This window comes from Malaclemys terrapin, chromosome 7 (assembly GCF_027887155.1).
Source record: "Malaclemys terrapin pileata isolate rMalTer1 chromosome 7, rMalTer1.hap1, whole genome shotgun sequence".
Lineage (NCBI taxonomy): Eukaryota > Metazoa > Chordata > Testudines > Emydidae > Malaclemys > Malaclemys terrapin.
In genome coordinates this window covers 98,987,279-99,005,431 of record NC_071511.1, presented here as the reverse complement: position 1 = coordinate 99,005,431, position 18,153 = coordinate 98,987,279, and the positions used below count along the sequence as shown (strand labels likewise).

The 18,153-nt window shown below is 38.1% G+C and overlaps 1 protein-coding gene across 1 annotated transcript in view; it reads left to right on the top strand.

The window, feature by feature from the left end:
• ADGRA1 (adhesion G protein-coupled receptor A1) overlaps window positions 1-18,153 on the top strand; it is a 466,316-nt gene that overhangs the window by 217,595 nt on the left and 230,568 nt on the right. Inside the window, exon 7 of the mRNA XM_054036172.1 lies at window positions 11,289-11,502. Within this exon, the coding sequence (XP_053892147.1) occupies window positions 11,289-11,502 (214 nt within the window). The remainder of the gene's footprint in view (window positions 1-11,288; window positions 11,503-18,153) is intronic.

Here is an 18,153-nt window from a genome sequence, read left to right as displayed (position 1 = left end):
CCAATGCCCAGAAAGCAATATCATACATTCATGCAAATCCCGTGTATTACACTGGCTAAGTACATAAGACAAGTTCTAATTACAAAGGCAATCTATGAGTTATTACCGAGAGTACAATGCCTTCTGTTTACTTATATTGTTCTTCTACTACCAGAATTTAATCCATTACTCTATAAAGATTTTTGATCTACCTTTAGTATGAAAGGTACTATGTAAAAGAAACTTCTCATTTTAAGCAGTGTCTGTCCTTCTTGCTGCCTGTTTAAGATATGCTTTAAACTTATTATTATTTAACGCTGATATTGTGGAAGCACCTTAAATCCTCATTGTGCTGGGTGCTGTGCAAACATATAACAATGACAGTCCCTGCCCCCAAAGAATTTATAATCCAAATGACAAGACAACAGGTGGATGACATAAATCAACAGGTCAGGGTGCGGGCAAGGGGAGACAAGGTAGCAACTATAACAGAATGCGCACAATTCTTAGCCATCCAAGTAGCAGTGACTGCGACTGACTACCAGCTTAGGAATTCTTAGATTGTCGTTTTCTGTATGCATTTTGGCAGAAGTGAATTTTGAGGAGGGAGATCAGGGATAAGATAGTCGCTTTACAGATTTGCCTGGGTCCTTTCCCTATTCACGAGGAGCAGCATCACAGCTAGAGGGGAGTCACTTTCTTATAACACCTAATGAGGATTAATATTAGAAAAATGAAAATCCTTTTATCCTTGGAGGTACCCTGCCTCTCTCTGGTTCACTGCAGAGCTTCTGCCTAAATTACTTTCCCCATTCCTGTTCCCCATTACTGCCTAGCTTCCTGTTACAAATTTAAAGCAACAGTACATATATTCTCATAACACATAACAAGACAAGTGTTGGACTGGAACCCCAAGGGTAAGAGGTGATGAGGTAGATGAAGAATAACATGGAAACGCACAATAGAAGGAAAATTGAAAGCTATCAGAATGACATGAGAAGATTGTAGTAGGAGACAAAGATGGAAAGCAGTGATGAGGGTCCTATGTTCTGCATGGAATAGAGAGGCATGCGAGAGCTATATAATGTACAAATTATTATACATAGAATATGCTGATGTACAACTGTAAAGAGCTTAAAAGTATATTAGGAAAAAAAGGAAACCAATGTAGAGATTCAAGTGTGATTGGGCATGGTTTTTAGCATAAATTGAAGTTCAGTAAATTAATATAATTTACCTCCAGGAGTTTAACTGTTGATCTCAAGAGGCAAAATCCCTAAAATAAAAATTCTTATTAATTTTAAGGATCTGCATGACAAAAACTTAGAAGAAACTGTGAAGTATAGTTATATGCAAAAGCCCATTTACCTGAGTAAGCATGTGCAGCATTTATTACCAGGCTATGTCTTGGGGAAAACAATTGAACCTGAAGGGTGAGAAATAAGGTGGAAAAGGGAACACCTGGGAGAGATGGGAATAGTATTAAATAAAGGTAGTGGAAGTTTTCTGGTTTGGGGGAGATAGAAATAGTATAGGAACCATAGGTGAGAGGACTTTTAACATGATGGAGGGGCATATATTAGAATGTGGAGGAAAGGGTTTGCCAGCTGAAAATAGGTGTGGAATAATAATGTTGATGATTTTCTGTTTCCAAAGTTTAAGTGAATTTGTCTACATATACAAAAATAGAAAATATCCTCAATTACATAATTATATGTCAAGAGACTATTGCCAAACATATGAAGGATCTTTTTTTGCCTCATGGAAGATCTCAGTGAAATGATTAATCCTTTCAGTATGATGCTGATGCATTACTAGTAAACTCACTTGACATGGTAAATTCTGTAGAATGCTGCCAATAAATAAAACCATTTGCATTTATTTCAGAAGGCATTATAATTGAAGAGAATGTGTGAGGTTATGCATTGTGCATAGCAAGTTATGAATAATATCATGATAATCAACAACATGGAAATTATTATGAATGACATTGTTTTATTAGCATTAAGGAATTAACTGGCAAGTTAAAGTTTAAATCATTTTTGACATCCAGACCATCATACGTTACAAAAAGTACTTACATATTCATGAGATTGACACACCACAATCAAATGCCACTATGTGGTACATTTTCCATGTTAATAGGAATTCCACATCTCCTCCTCTTCAAACTGCATTGAAAATTATTCCATTACATTGACAGAATAAGATCAGGAGTTATCTGTCAAAAGCTTCATAGAGCAGGTTGTGCATTAGAACTTTGGTAGTTGAAGTATATTTTAAGTGTGCTTTCAAAATTAAATGAACAGGAGGTTCTATTAATGTTACTCATTGGCATCAAACCTGCATTTGATTTACTACTGTGTAATAAGAGGAAGAGGGTTCAGGGAGCACAGCATTGGATGTGATCTATGGATTGGAGGGCATTTTGGTAGTTTTAACTTTCACTGGTACAGAATTATGTCAGATTTATATTTAACTGATTTTATGTGCTTTGTGCAGAAGACCATGGATCTTGATTCTGCAAAAAGCCAATATGCTCAACAGAATTGATCTGCAGCAATATTAGCCCCAACCTAATTAAAAATAAGATTACCAGTCCATATCAGAAAGTTGTAGATCTAAGTGTGAAGAGGAAAGCCCATGCAAATATTCTTAACCTCACAGCTCACGATATCCAGTTCTTGAGAATTTTGAAAAATTCTTTGCCCGTGAACATACAACTCTAGTAAATTTCCTATACTTCACTTCACAAAAGGATGAAGGAGAGGAGGGAAAGATGAGGATAGCTATTTCTTTGTAGGTAACATTACAAAATAACCTTTCTAAACAACAATTTGTTGAACACACACATTATAATCCACACAAAGAAAGTAGTAGCTCCTTAACATTAACCAAAAATATAACTCCTAGGAGATATTTTTATACCATCAGTATTTCATTATTTTCACAAAACTTTTTACATTACATGTACTTGGTGAAGCATATTAAATCCTTACAAATAAATATTTGGCAACATACAATACATTTTGTGATGTCTTAACATTCCTATGTATTGTTTGCTCACTTACTTGCTAATTCACCAAATTCAATAATCCCAGTCATTAGTGTGAAATAGTAAGTGTAACGGATACTGTATAGGATTGCAAGGCTCATCTAATGAGTCATCCTGATGCGAGGTGCTAGAATCCTCCAGCAAAACACAAGGTAATCACTATTGAGTCATAATGCAATGTGCATCTTATTTACTGTAGCCGGGGAACAAGAGGGGACTGGTGGCAGTCTCTTACAGACAGAGGGAAACAAGTCCTGGGACAAAGGAAGAAGGCAAGTCACTTAGCCTCTCTCTGTCTCATTTAACCATCTGTTAACTGCAGATAATAGTTACCTTATCTACCTTATAGGGGCATTGTGAGAATAAATACATTACAGGTTGTGTTGGGTTTAGATACTGTGGTGACACCTTAGACACAGCCAGCTTCTTCCTCTCCTATGGGGGGCCCCCCAACCTCTGCATACTCATAACACCAATCTGTAACCATCCCCTCAGGGATAAGAGATGGCAGAAAGAGGATGTGGGTCAGGTTGTGTCATTGGATTTCTGCAGGTGATGCAGGGATCTTGGTAGACTGAGGCCCTACACTGCTGTATAGACCATATGGGTCTAAGATAGGATGACCAGATGTCCCGCTTTTATAGGGACAGTCCCAGTATTTGGGGCTTTGTTTTATATAGGTAACTATTACTCCCCCACCCCCGTCCCGATTTTTCACACTTGCTGTCTGGTCATCCTCGTCTAAGATCATCACTAAGGTCAGCCATGGAGAAGTTTGCATATCATCCAGTCACTTGTACATTTCCTTTAGTACTAAAGGAGCAAGAACCAAGTTGCTGACATAAATTGCTCTCACCGGCTAATGGACTGGACTTGTCATCATGCTCTATCAAACATTGGTCCTTTAAATATTCCCTAGTGTTAGAGGCTGGCCATATCTGTTTCAGTCAGGGGAGGGCTCCCTCCAGTAGCAGAGTGTCTTGCTGCTTTCCTGATCAAAGTTAATAGGCTTTCCACAGTGTCACCGTCCAAGTGCCAGTTGCACATTTATAAGGCATCTGAGCTGGGCTGAGCAAGAATCTCTTCTCAAAGAGCAGTTACAGAATACCTAATATGCTATTCCACAGCTGCCAAAGAATGGCTAAATATTCTCACTTCCCCCAAATATGGAAAACCCAGGAACTCATCAGATTTTGTGTATAGCACACACTTGGACACAGGCTACTTTCTACTAAGTAGGAGTAAGTTTTGGTTGTGTTTATGCACACTGACTAGTCAAATTGGAATTTAAATAGTATTCTTGAAATAAATAGAATTACTTGCAGAGTAAGGTACTACTCAACCTGATGAAGTGTGGCAGGATCTGGTCTTTGAGCTGTGAGACTGAATTCTGTTTTTTACTCATAGAAAGCGTAGATAAAATATGTTAAACACAAGCTAAAGTGATTTTAGCCATTGGACTGCTACCCCTTGCTATTTATCCATGTGGTCACCAATGCTACTGCCAAGAATGACCTTGAGCAGATCACTGCAGACTATGTGGCTCTGGGAAGAAGGATAACAGAGTTTGCAAATAGTGTTCTTGTACATCCATCTTGTTGAAGGAAAAGGCTCTGGCAGGGACTGTTGAATTGTGAAAGGAAATGTGTGGTTATGCAGGTGGTGTTGGCAAGAGGGCTTTGGCTTCTTCAACAACAAGCTGATGTTCCAAGAAAGGGGCTCGCTGTACTGAGATGGACTCCATATATCAAATACTCAGAAGAGCATCTTTGGATGTTGTCTGGCTAACCTGATAAGGAGAGGTTTAAACTAGGTCCTATGGGGGTTGTGACAAAAATCCAGCCAAAGCGCATCTAGGCTAAACTAACAAAGACAAGAGGAGGGGGCTAATTTCTGGAGAAGGGTGTAGAAATCACAACTGCATTATAAAGGCAAAAAGAAAAGCAACAGGGCAGTCTGCAAAATGTCTTCGATGCCTGTATACAAATCTAAGGAGTATGGGGAACAAGCAGGATGAATGAGAAGTCGTGGTATATGAAGAAAATTATGCCTTAATTGGCATCACATAAACTTGGTGGGAAAATTCCCATAATCGGAATACCAGGATTAAGGGATATAGCTTGCTCCAAAAGGATAGGTATGGGGAAAAAGGAGGAGGTTTTGCACTATACATCAAGAATGTGTACGCTTGCTCTGAGGCCTAAGGGGAAGTGAGCGACAGACCTACTGAGAATCTCTGGGGAGGATAACAAGGGAAAAGAACAGTAGTGATGTTGTGTTGGGGGTCTATTAAAGATCACCAAATCAGGAAGAGGAAGTGGATGAGTCATTCTACAAGCAGGTAACAAAATTAGCTAACACACATGAACTGGTATTCATGGGATATTTTAACTTCCCTCATTTCTGTTGTAAGACTATGGCAGCAAAACATAATACGTCCTGAAAATTCCTAGAATATGTAGAGGACAGCTTTCTGATTCAGAAAGTTGAGGAAACAACTAGGGCATTGTTTTGGATCTGGTTTTGACCAACAGGGATGAATTAGTTGCAAACTTGAAGGTGGTCTTGGGAGCTGGAATTTGGGAGGAAGTGATCATGATCTAATAGAATTCAAGATCCTATGAAAAGTAGGACATGAGAACAGCAAAACAAGAACACTGGACTTCAGAAAGGCAGAGTTTAACTGACTTGGAGAAATAGTAGGAAAGGTCCCAAGCAAAGACCAATTAGGAAGAAAATGTGTTGAAGGGGGTTGGCAGTTTTTAAAAGATGTAATACTAGAGGCTCAACATCAAGCTATTCCAATGCAGAGGAAAGATAAGAAGAGCCACAGGAGCCCAATGTGGCTGCAAAAAGAGCTTTTTTAGCTATCTGAAAACCAAAAGGGATACCTACAGGAAATGGAAGGAGGGGCACGTCATCAAAGAAGTGTAATAGTGCAAGTGTGTAGGGACAAAATCAGGAAAGCTAAGGCAAACAATGAGTTACAGCTGGCAAAAAATGTTAGAGACAACAGGAAGGGGTTCTTCAAATATGTCAGACAAAGAAATGGATCATGGATGGTGTGAATCTGTTGCTCAATAGAGGTGGTGAGCTGGTAACAGAAGATGATAGGAAGGCAGAGCTGCTGAGTGCCTATTTTGTTTGTCTTCTCACAAAAAATGACGTGATCGGACAACTAGCGAAATTATCATAGACAATAATGGGAAAGGGATGCAGATCGGGATAAGTAAAGAACACATCAGATATCTTCTGACTAATTTGAATGAATTCAAATCAGCGGGTCTGGATGTTGTTCACCCAAGGGGTACTGAAGGAATTAGCTGAAGAAATCTTTGAGTCACTAGCAATAATATTTACAAACTCATGGATGATAGGAAAGGTCCTGGAAGACTGTAGAAGGGCTAACCTACTGCCCATCTTTAGAGAGGGGCAAAAAGGAGGAGCCGGGGAACTATAGACCAGTCAGCCTGACTTTGTTACCTGTGAAGCTACTAGAGCAATGTATAAAACATTCAGTTTGTGAATACCTGGAGGATGAAGGGGTAATCTTTAGCAGCCAGCATGGCGGCTACTAAGAACAAATCATACCAAATCCGCTTGATTTTCTTCTTTAACAGTGTAACTGGTTTGGTAGATGGGGGAATGAGGTGGACATAATATATATGGACTTCAGCAAGGCTTTTGACACAGTCCCATTGGACATTCTGATAAGTAAGCTGGAGAAATGCAGGTTTGACAGAGCTACCAATGAGTGGATATATAATTGGTTAAACAACTGCAAACAAAAAGAGTAGCTATTAATGGAATGATGTTGGATTGGAGGGAGGTCTCAAGTGGGGTTCCACAGGGAGCTGTTCTGTGTCTGGTGTTGTTTAACATCTTTATTAATGACCTGGATGTAGGTATAGAGAACATACTGATCAAGTTTGCAGACGAGATAAAGCTAGGGTGGGGTTGCCAGTACTGTGGAGAATAGAGCTAAAATTCAGAGGGATCTTGATAAGTTAGAGAACTGGGCTATAGACAACAAAATGAAATTCAACAAAGACAAATGTAAGGTGCTACACTTAAGGAAGAAAAACCAAATGCACAAATGCAGAATGGGAGGAAACTGGCTTGGCAGCCGCACTGCTGAGAAGGATCTGGGAGTTGTGGTGGATCACAGCCTCAACATTAGTCAACAATGTGATGCTGTTCCAGAAAAAGCAAATGCAATTTTAGGTTGCATTAACAGAGGCATAGCATGCAAGTCACAGGAGGTGATAGTACTGCTCTACTTGGAGCTGGTTAGGCCTCAGCTGGAGAACTATGTCCAATTTTGGTCACTAATATATAGAAAGGATGTAGAGAAACTGGAAAGGATCCAGAGGCGAGAGACACAGATGATCAAAGGGATGGAAAAAAAAAAACAAGGCTAAAGGAACTGGGGATGTTTAGTTTGGAAAAGAGGAGATTAAGTGGTGACATGATAGCAGTCTTCAAATACTTGAAAGGCTGCCATAAAAAAAGATAGAGTAAAGTTGTTCTCTTTTGCCACAGAGGGCAGGACAAGAGGCAATGGGTTCAAACTACGGCATAGCAGATCTAGGTTAAATTTCATGAAAAACTTCTTAACTGTATGAACAGTAAGACAATGGAACTGACTGCCTCAGGAGGTTGTGAAAGCCTATTCACTGGAGGTTTTCAAAAGGAGGCTGGATAGCCATCCGTCTTGGATGGTTTAGACTCAAATCCTGCATCTTGGCAAGGGGGTAGACTAGATGACCATTGTGGTCCCTTTTAATCCTATAATTCTATTCTATATTATTGGCCTCTCATCTCCTTTGCATGTGCCTGGCTGTGAAATGAACATTTTATTTATTGTAGTATTTTCCAATAATCATATAATAGTCTTGCCTCGGCCTATTTAAAGATATTTGAGCTGCCAAAAACTGAAAATATGTGGGTAGTTTATAGGCATACATTTTATTTAAGTGCTTTTAATATTGGGGTTGGTGGAAGCTAGAATTTTATACACTTTGTTCAATTTGCAATATATTATTCAGACTAAAACACATTTAAAGATTTAGCAAATCTATTAGTTTAATCAGGTGAATAACTACTCCACAGCGACCCACTGATTGTGGGGCTTTTAGTGGGCAGCAGGCTTGCAGTTTGAACAACCCATATTCTGAAGCATTCCATAGGTAGTTTTATCATTGCCCAAAATATATTTAAAGATGTACTACAGCAAATAAACATGGTTTCATTTTGGCAGTCCTTGTAATATTTTTAAAGAACAATTTAAATGCACTGAAACCTTGTTTTTGGGTTGTTAGATGTCCTGTTTGTACTGTAAAAGACACATGTCAAAAGTACTGGATACAGGTTGGTGAATCATCTCTGCGATGTGGTTTATTTCACACAGTAAATGAAGTTTGCTGACTGTGACATTTTGGGGACTACTCAGATCAACAAGGGGTTGTGTCACTGCCTGCCCTGTAACCCTGAGAGCCTTTGTTTGTTATGGTTCGGATCCCTGACACCAGTAGTAGCCATCCCACAAGTATAAGGTCACACCCTGGTGCTTAGCAGCCCAGTTACTCTTTGCAGGGTAACTCCAACAGCTCTTCCAGTCCCTAGTCTGAGCAAATATTTCTTCTGTGAGTTCTTAACTACCAGACCTCAGGCCGTTCCCCTTTGGTTCATCACCCCAGAAGGGGTGAAAACCTGACCCGTTATCCGCTCCCTTTGGCATACACACTGCACACAGTTTGCACACCAGAGACCTGCTTGGGATAAAAATAAACAAAAAGTTTATATAATAGAAAAAAAATCACACATTGAATGGTGAGATCATAAGGGAAAGCAAACATAAAAGTTGCACAGAAAATAAAGTTAAAGAGACAACCTCAGGCTTTACACTTTCTTAGGTAAAATGTCTTTTCTAATAAGAGTTACCTATTGCCTTAAAACAATTTCCCAGCATATCCCCTAGTTGTAGGAGGGATCCACTGTTCATGAGCATCCTCCTTTCTCGAGACTGTCCCCAAGTTCTGGAAAAAAGCTTAAATCCCAAATCTGCTTTTTAAAAAGCTTTTTTCCTTCTTTTCTCCCCTCCCCTCTCCCCGAGTCCACCGTGACTCACGGTTAATCAGAATGGGGAAATTCCCTCCTGATTTGATGTTCAGGAGTCAAGATATTCTTTTCAATTTTGAGTTGTCTAAATGTCTTTCCATGAACTCTAATGGTCCACCATTGTCCTTTCCAGGACTGCACAACAGATTAGTTACTTGAAGCCTGTTGCATGTAAACAACTGCCTTGGCAGGTGCCCCTCTTTCCTTAGCTGCTCACCATCCTGCTGTGAGGTGTAGTTGAATTTGTGCCAGAGATTAGGAGCACAATTTTCTATATACAAAAATACATACATTCATAACCAGTCTTGACCATAAAGTTCAGAACATTAAAGACTTTCATAAAAGACCTTAATTAATATGTTTTTATTGTACAACACCACAATATACAATCAGTTGGTTTAACTGATCATTTTGGGGGTTAAAACCTTCTGTTCCACCCTGAGGGTGTCTGGACCATAATTGCCCCACTGACTAAGGTTCGCTAGAATAGTTTTATTGGCTTTTCCATTAATCACTCAAACGTACAATCTGCAGTATTCATGGTAAAAAAAAATCATGCGTAGGAAGACATAATTTACTGGGCAAAAGAGAAATTTTATTTTAGTCTGGGTAAATTTCCATCTGGTAGTCTCCAAGATGGTAAGCTTTTTTTCAAGCATTTAAGGAGGAGAATTTCAGATTACCAGATGATTTTGAATGCATCCTTTTAACTCAAATGTGTGGCAACATTTTTCAGAAAATGGAACTGAATCCAAAGACCAGCATTCTCAGTTGTTAAATACAACTTAATTCCTTTCTTTGCTCTTCCTCCTTCTCAGTGTTTGTGGCAACCATTGTATGTCTTTAATTTTTGTTAAAGTTTTGTTAATTCTTTTTTCAATACAGCTTTGCAAGAGTAATAATTTCCATATTTAAAAACAAACTCTCATTTGTCCTGTTTTGCTTTAATAATCAGCAATAACAACTTTTTATACTGTGCATGGGTGGCTATAACAATCTGTGGATTTAGCCATTGTGGTTGCCATTGTAGGTGAACTGTGAAGAAAACAAATTTACCTTTTGCTGCAAGTTATGGTTAACCTAAAGGAGAGTTTACATTGGAAGTGAGCTGTCTTCGGGAGCATGTCTTTTAAAGTTAGCTCCAGCAGACATAGACAATCATCAGCTGACAAACGGTTCAGCAGGTCTGATTATAGATGATAGACAACATCTTTAAGTCTAAGATCAGAGGGGTAGCCGTGTTAGTCTGAATCTGTAAAAAACAACAGAGGGTCCTGTGGCACCTTTGAGACTAACAGAAGTCTTGCATCTGAAGAAGTGAGGTTCTTACCCACGAAAGCTTATGCTCCCAGTACTTCTGTTAGTCTCAAAGGTGCCACAGGACCCTCTGTTGCTTTTTAAGTCTAAGATGTGACCTTAAACATAGCTGCACTCTGTGTATTTTGCTAGTTATAGAGAAAATATATTTTCCCCACAAAAAACTGATTATTCATGCTAGGAACTAAGTAGTGGGGCAAATCATGATGAAGCTGAAGTTCAGTTCTTTGCTGTGGATTTGAGAAGCAGCTTCAGCCCCTCCACGTGCACCTTAATTGTGAGGAACACTGCATCTATGTAAGCAGATCCAATAGCTCCTTCGCCAACTCACCCTCATCAGTTCCCTCTGCTTCAGCATATTTTGGGATGGTGCAGAGCCCAACTTCATAATGCACATGAGGCACAAAAGTCACCTTGGGCACCCATTGTGCCATTGCTTCCTGGTAAAAGAAATGCAGAGGCAATGAATTAATTAACTTCAGAGAATCCCAATCAATGAAATTGATCAAAAGAAATTCTGTGCATGATGGGTGCAGTATTATACATGGTGTGTAGCCAGTATTGTATTTTTATTGCTTTATGCAAGAAAAGCAGTAATATATGTAGAGTAGATATTTTATTGCATATTTTGTCCTGTTCATGAAAAATGTTTGATCTTATCTGAAAGCGTTAAATTATAGAACACTTGATTTCTTCTATAATGCATGCTGACACTTGTAGAAATAATAGCTATTAACAAAATCCAAGCACTTTTTAAAAAGCACACTATGGACTGTTTGCCATTCCTTAAATAACAGGAAAATATTTTTTTCTACAGCTGGACCTTTGGAACTGCCTCTTTTTGAACTGATACCATCACAAAGGCAGGTGGTTTTTCATGGAGACCGCTTGCCATTTCAGTGCACTGCAACATATGTTGACAACACTACCCAAGTACACTGGTACCATGATGGTCATCTTATTGAAACTGATGAAGAGAGTGGTATATTTGTGGAGGACAGCATAATACACGACTGCTGTTTAATTACACGGTAATGTATACATATTTTAGTGGTATACAGGGCTGCAGGCAGTGCGAACAAATACAAAATAAGTAACAAGCCTAACAGGAATGTGCAGAAAGATTAGTTTGATTTGGTGAAATGGAGTATTCCATAAGGTTCATCACCATGCATAAGAGAGAAAGGCATGGAATCTCCATATCTATATGTGGATGCATATTCTAACCCTCATTTTTCTAGTCTACATGCTACCATATTCAGATTAGAACTTGAAGAATTACTGAGAAAATGTTGGTGTCTCTGACTTGCTCTGGAATTGGGAGATAGAGAAAACTCCAAGGTAGTGATTGATGGTTCTGACACAGGGTGATGTAAGGAATGGAAAAAAAATTAAATAAAGTTTTAATAACTCAGTAGCCTAGGAGAACTTTAACTGTTAGCCAAACCACTTTTTGCTGAGACAACCCGAAACAGCAAAGTGGGATCCAGCTACAAAGCACTATAAATAGAAGAGATTGGATTAATTTATTTAGGATCCAGCACATTATATACTATTATGATGGCTGTCTTACAGTTACTTTAGTTAGATAATCTTGTCTTTTGCATCTGATTAGTACCTGTCTTTACAGGTCTCTACAATCTTAGATATGACCATCCTCTGATATCCTCAGATGTTTTAGATGGGAAAAAATGTTGAAAGCATAGAGTAGCATAGCATATAATTGAAATAAAAGATTGATTGCATAAAAAACATTTTAAAAATAGCAACTAATAAAAAGATTGTCTGATAGTGAACCTACCATGTTGGCTTGTGCCTCTGTTTTGTCTTTTAGTTTTTCCCTCCCTTTATTTTTATTCATATATTTATTTTTGGTTCCCATCATGATGGCAAAAACTAGCTCTGAAAGCAGCTAAACTCTTGCAGATATCCTTTCAGCAGATCCCTGGCCAGTTTTCCTATGTGATCAGGAAGAATCAATCCTTCAAGGCTATTTGTATTCTTTACCATCACCTTTCTCTGTCTAAAAAACACAGTGAAAGTAACCATACTAATTTCTTTTTGTAACATCATTAATTTATTTCCACCTCAACCACTTTCTGTTAATGTAATTTACCCAAAATGCTTCTTGAACTGTTAAACTAAGGTTATGGAAGGGTTGTTTGTATATAATAAATTGCTTCCAAACCATTTGGCGCTTTCCTGCTTTAGTGATTTTTGCTGGGTCTCCTTATTGACGATTTGACCCCATTTGGTTTTTGATAGATGGAGAGGTGTGGAAGTGATCAATTCTTTCATCTATTAACTTGTAATAGCAATGTCAAGGGGTGTAATGGATAATGAACAAGAATATTATACCAATTAATATGGTAATGCCAAGTGTATGAGCTGCTATAGTGCTGCTAAATCACTTTAATTTAAGCATGTGCTCCTTATTTCCATGATATCAGAATTAAGAGACATACTGTTAATTACCATCATTACACTCGTCAACCAAATTATATCTTATACTATATGAGCAATTTGTAGGAAGGAAGAGGGTCATAGTACACTGAAGTATTAAATTGTCTGATCATATTAGGGTCTGCAAAATTGCTACTGCTTCCTCTTTAAAATGTTAGTTTATGGAGCAATCAAACTGAGTTTATTTATGATTGCTAGCTTTTTGTCCAATCATAAAATACAAATTTATGCCTATAGTAATATTTTAATAAAGATTACTGAGCTTCTGTCTACCATTTAAAGGGTGCTCTTAAACAGATGCTTGAAATTATCATGTTATAATAGTGTATGGAATATTGATGGATTGGAAACATTTTATGCTATTTGCTGATGGACTGTAGACTAGAAAGTTTCTTTTTTAAAACTGGTACAATGCTAAAGGCATATGATATACATTATCAAAATGACTCTGCTATGGTATTTTCAGAATATTTAAAAATTGGACACTTAAAACAAATTATTTTAATTACTGATTTTATTTTCTCTGTTGGTTATATATTTCACCTTTTTTATCCATTACAGCCCCTATCCTGTAATACTTCAGTTTGTTCTATGTCAGGGCCCCAATCCTGCTGGAATAGTGCTGCCATTGAACTCATGGCTCTGTGTGGGTGCTGGGGCCCACCAAAACGGAACTCATTGTAGCATCAGGGCTCACCGTTGCTTATGAGTGCAGTGCTGTTGAAACCGATCTCTCTTGTTCTTCTGTTATTTTATTATTATTAAACAAAACTATTCTTCAAATAATGTTTAAAAAAATCACAGACACAAACACAAAGATGTTTGTTACTCTGCAAACAGGTACTAAAAATACATTAGTAAAATTTTGGTCCTAAAATCACTTGACAGCATTTTCTAAGTTTTATGTCATTTTCATGCACACTGTATAGAATGGTTTTATTTATATTTGCTGCAGTTATTATTCCTGTGTTTTACTGTAGTGCTTAGGGTCCCCAGTCATAAACTACCACTTCTGATAGGCATTGTACAACTCTAAACAAAAAGTCCCTCCCCTGAGGAACTCACATAGTATCAGTACAGAAATAAAACTACTCCTTCCAGCAGTTTTTAGAGTACTACGTACTGCCCTCCTGTGCGTGCAGCTCCCATTGAAATCCGTTCCATTCCTGTGATTGCACTGAGGGCAGAATTTGACCCATAATGCTTAGCAGCTTATGGTTCTACTTCTATGGCTGACTTTGAACAAAGAGGTGATGCTCCAAAAGCAACTTATTTTAACAGTTGTAGATTATTATTTTATTTGGTAGCTCCAGATTTTCAGATATTTGTAGACATGGATTTGTAACACAAATATCTTACTTAATCTTTCCATTTTATTAATTGGCAACATGCAAGGATAGAATATCCAAATGCATATTTATGTCTCCTATGGTAAAGCAGAATAAAATAAACACTTTTTCTTGTGTTAATTATAGATTTTTGAAACCATATTCTGTCTTGTGATATTTTTCTTGGCAAAGGGCGTTTCCTGATGGGATATTCAAAAGGGTGTTTTCAATTCTGCTGCTAGCTCACATTTACCATTTCTTGCCAACAATAATAGTATTTGATTTTGCTCATGTTGAACTTTCTGTCATTATTCCTGTATGTGTGTATATATATATATATATATGTCATATCCATACATGAAAATGTAACTGTAATACGGAACTAATTTCCTGTCATCCGTGAACTGATGTAAGAGAAATTGACTTGTGTTTGTACCCTGGCAGTGCTAGTTTCTTAGGGCTAGACCATTAGATTGGGGCCTACCTCATGGTAAGAGGCAGCACAATAACACGCTATCTCTGGAGCAGCCCACAACGGAGACTGACTCACTTGAGCACCATCCTCCTCCTGATCCCCTCACTTTTCTGGGGAGGGTGTCACAGTATTTGCTCACTGATACACTGGCGTAACTAAAACTTACAGGTGTGTGTGGTGTCTAGGCTCCAATTACTCCCTTCAATACTTCCCACCCACCTTTGGGGTGAGGGTGGGAAGTGTAGTCTGCTTACCATTTTCACAGGAATCTATAATAAAGTGCATTAGCACAAGGGAGTAAGGGAGATGACTAATACTCCCTGTATTTCCTGCTGCTTGCATGCAAGGTGGGCCACAATCTGGCCCTTAGTTTGTAGAGAAAATAAATCCAGTGGTTTGTTATAGTAGCCATCCTTTTACTGATGACTTAGCTATTGGGGGGTTTTAGGACTTCTTTAAAAATTGGGATTTTAAAAGAAACTGAGGAGACAATTTTAAGTAAAGGTGTAAAATAAAGAGCAGGATTGATATATAGACAGTGAAGACATTAGCACTCTGATTTATAGTGTTGTCTCATTTTTGTCCCATTCTATTTGCTGTCCTTTGAGATTACACACATGGATAGAGGAGGTTTTGGAATTAATTGATAAACTTAACATTAACATGTCACTGGGACCAGATGGCATTCACCCAAGAGTTCTGAAAGAACTCAAATGTGAAGTTGCGGAACTATTAACTAGGGTTTGTAACCTGTCCTTTAAATCGGCTTCTGTACCCAATGACTGGAAGATAGCTAATGTAATGCCAATATTTAAAAAGGGATCTAAAGATGATCCCGGCAATTACAGACCGGTAAGTCTAACGTCAGTACCGGGCAAATTAGTTGAAACAATAGTAAAGAATAAAATTGTCAGACACCTAGAAGAACATAAATTGTTGGGCAAAAGTCAACATGGTTTCTGAAAGGGAAATCATGTTTTACTAATCTATTAGAATTCTTCGAAGGGCTCAACAAACATGTGGACAAGGGAGATCCAGTGGACATAGTGAACTTAGATTTCCAGAAAGCCTTTGACAAGGTCCCTCACCAAAGGCTCTTACGTAAATTAAGTAGTCATGGGATAAAAGGGAAGGTCCTATCATGGATTGAGAACTGGTTAAAAGACAGGGAACAAAGGGTAGGAATAAATGGTAAATTCTCAGAATGGAGAGGGGTAACTAGTGGTGTTCCCCAAGGGTCTGTCCTAGGACCAGTCCTATTCAACTTATTCATAAATGATCTGGAAAAAGGGGTAAAAAGTGAGGTGGCAAAGCTTGCAGATGATACTAAACTGCTCAAGATAATTAGGACCAAAGCAGACTGTGAAGAACTTCAAAAAGCTCTCACAAAACTAAGTGATTGGGCAACAAAATGGCAAATGAAATTTAATATGGATAAATGTAAAGTAATGCACATTGGGAAAAATAACCCCAACTACACATACACTATGAGGGGGGTTAATTTAGCTACAACAAATCAGGAAAAAGATCTTGGAGTCATCATGGATAGTTCTCTGAAGACGTCCATGCAGTGTGCAGACGTAGTCAAAAAAGCAAACAGGATGTTAGGAATTAAAAAAGGGGATAGAGAATAAGATAGAGAATATATTATTGCCCTTATATAAATCGATGGTACGCCCACATCTCAAATACTGTGTACAGATGTGGTCTCCTCATCTCAAAAAAGATATACTGGCACTAGAAAAGGTTCAGAGAAGGGCAACTAAAATGATTAGAGGTTTGGAACGGGTCCTATATGAGGAGAGATTAAAGAGGCTAGGACTTTTCAGCTTGGAAAAGAGGAGACTAAGGGGGGATATGATAGAGGTATATAAAATCATGAGTAATGTGGAGAAAGTAGATAAGGAAAAGTTATTTACTTATTCCCATAATACAAGAATTAGGGGCCACCAAATGAAATTCATGGAAAGCAGGTTTAAAACAAATAAAAGGAAGTTCTTCTTCACACAGCTCACAGTCAACTTGTGGAACTCCTTGCCTGAGGAGGTTGTGAAGGCTAGGACTATAACAAGGTTTAAAAGAGAACTGGATAAATTCATGGAGGTTAAGTCCATTAATGGCTATTAGCCAGGATGGGTAAGGAACGGTGTCCCTAGCCTCTGTTTGTCAGAGGGTGGAGTTGAATGGCAGGAGAGAGATCACTTGATCGTTACCTGTTAGGTTCACTCCCTCTGGGGCACCTGGCATTGGCCACTGTCGGTAAACAGGATATTGGGCTAGAAAGACCTTTGGTCTGACCCAGTACAGCCGTTCTTATGTTCTTATGACTCCAATCCTGCAAACCCTTAGGCACACAAGTAAAATTGAGGGCTGTTTGCACATATAAAGTGATTTACATGTGTAAATATTTCAGGATTATAGCTTATGAAATGGCTTGGTAACACTTAGGTGTTAGGTTTGATAACAGTTTATGATAAATTATAAGAATTCTAGGAGACTACACATTATTCTACACATTACCAGCACTTTTCTAAAACTGTTCTTTTTGTTTTGTTTTCCATTGGCTGGGCAGATAATTTTTTTTGTAAAAAAAAATAACATTCTCTTCCAGCTCAGGACAGTTTTATTTCCAGGTAAAAGCCGCCTTTCTGCTAACAGAAGAGTTATGTACAGCAAACAACAACTATCTCCTCACACTTGAACCCATTTTTGTACTTTATTGTTCTGAGGGGTTGCCAGTATGCAGGTACTGCAATTATATATTAGCATTTATCATTTTTTAGATTTTCTGTTCAAAGAGAAAATATTGTAGTTGTCAAGAGTCCATCAGCTCCTCAGTAATGAGAGATTTTTTTTCCAGATAATTGCATTATTTACCCAACAGACTCTAATGACTACAGATTCTTTGTTCTATCCTGTAAATACTTATTTAGACACTGTTTAGAAGCACTTATTTCATTGAGGCTTTAATAGTTGCTGTGGGGCTATTGTGGTTTGTGAGGTTCTTTTTGAAAATAGTGAATTGTGCAGTAGGTTAAGAACCCATGAAAGTAGATGTTAATGGGAAAACTAGCATGCCCTTAACTGAAGCCGAGATAGTAAGTGCTATTAGAAGACCTATTATTCACATCATCTAAGTATTTGATTATCATGCTATGTAGATCCAAATGCCACCTGGAATTTATGCTGATATGTCCCAACCATGAACCATTGCAAATGATAGTTTTCCTTTTAAAATGTGTCCAAAGTATAGAGCTATGAGCTGCCATAGATGTACATTGAGAGTATTTAGAATACATTACCAAAAGGAAATATGCCTAGGAATCTGAGCTCTTCATGCACGTAGCATTTCCTCATGCTTTCTCAGCAGAGTCCTCTGCATATGTTGTGATGAGCTGTCTTGGACTGAGTGTTAA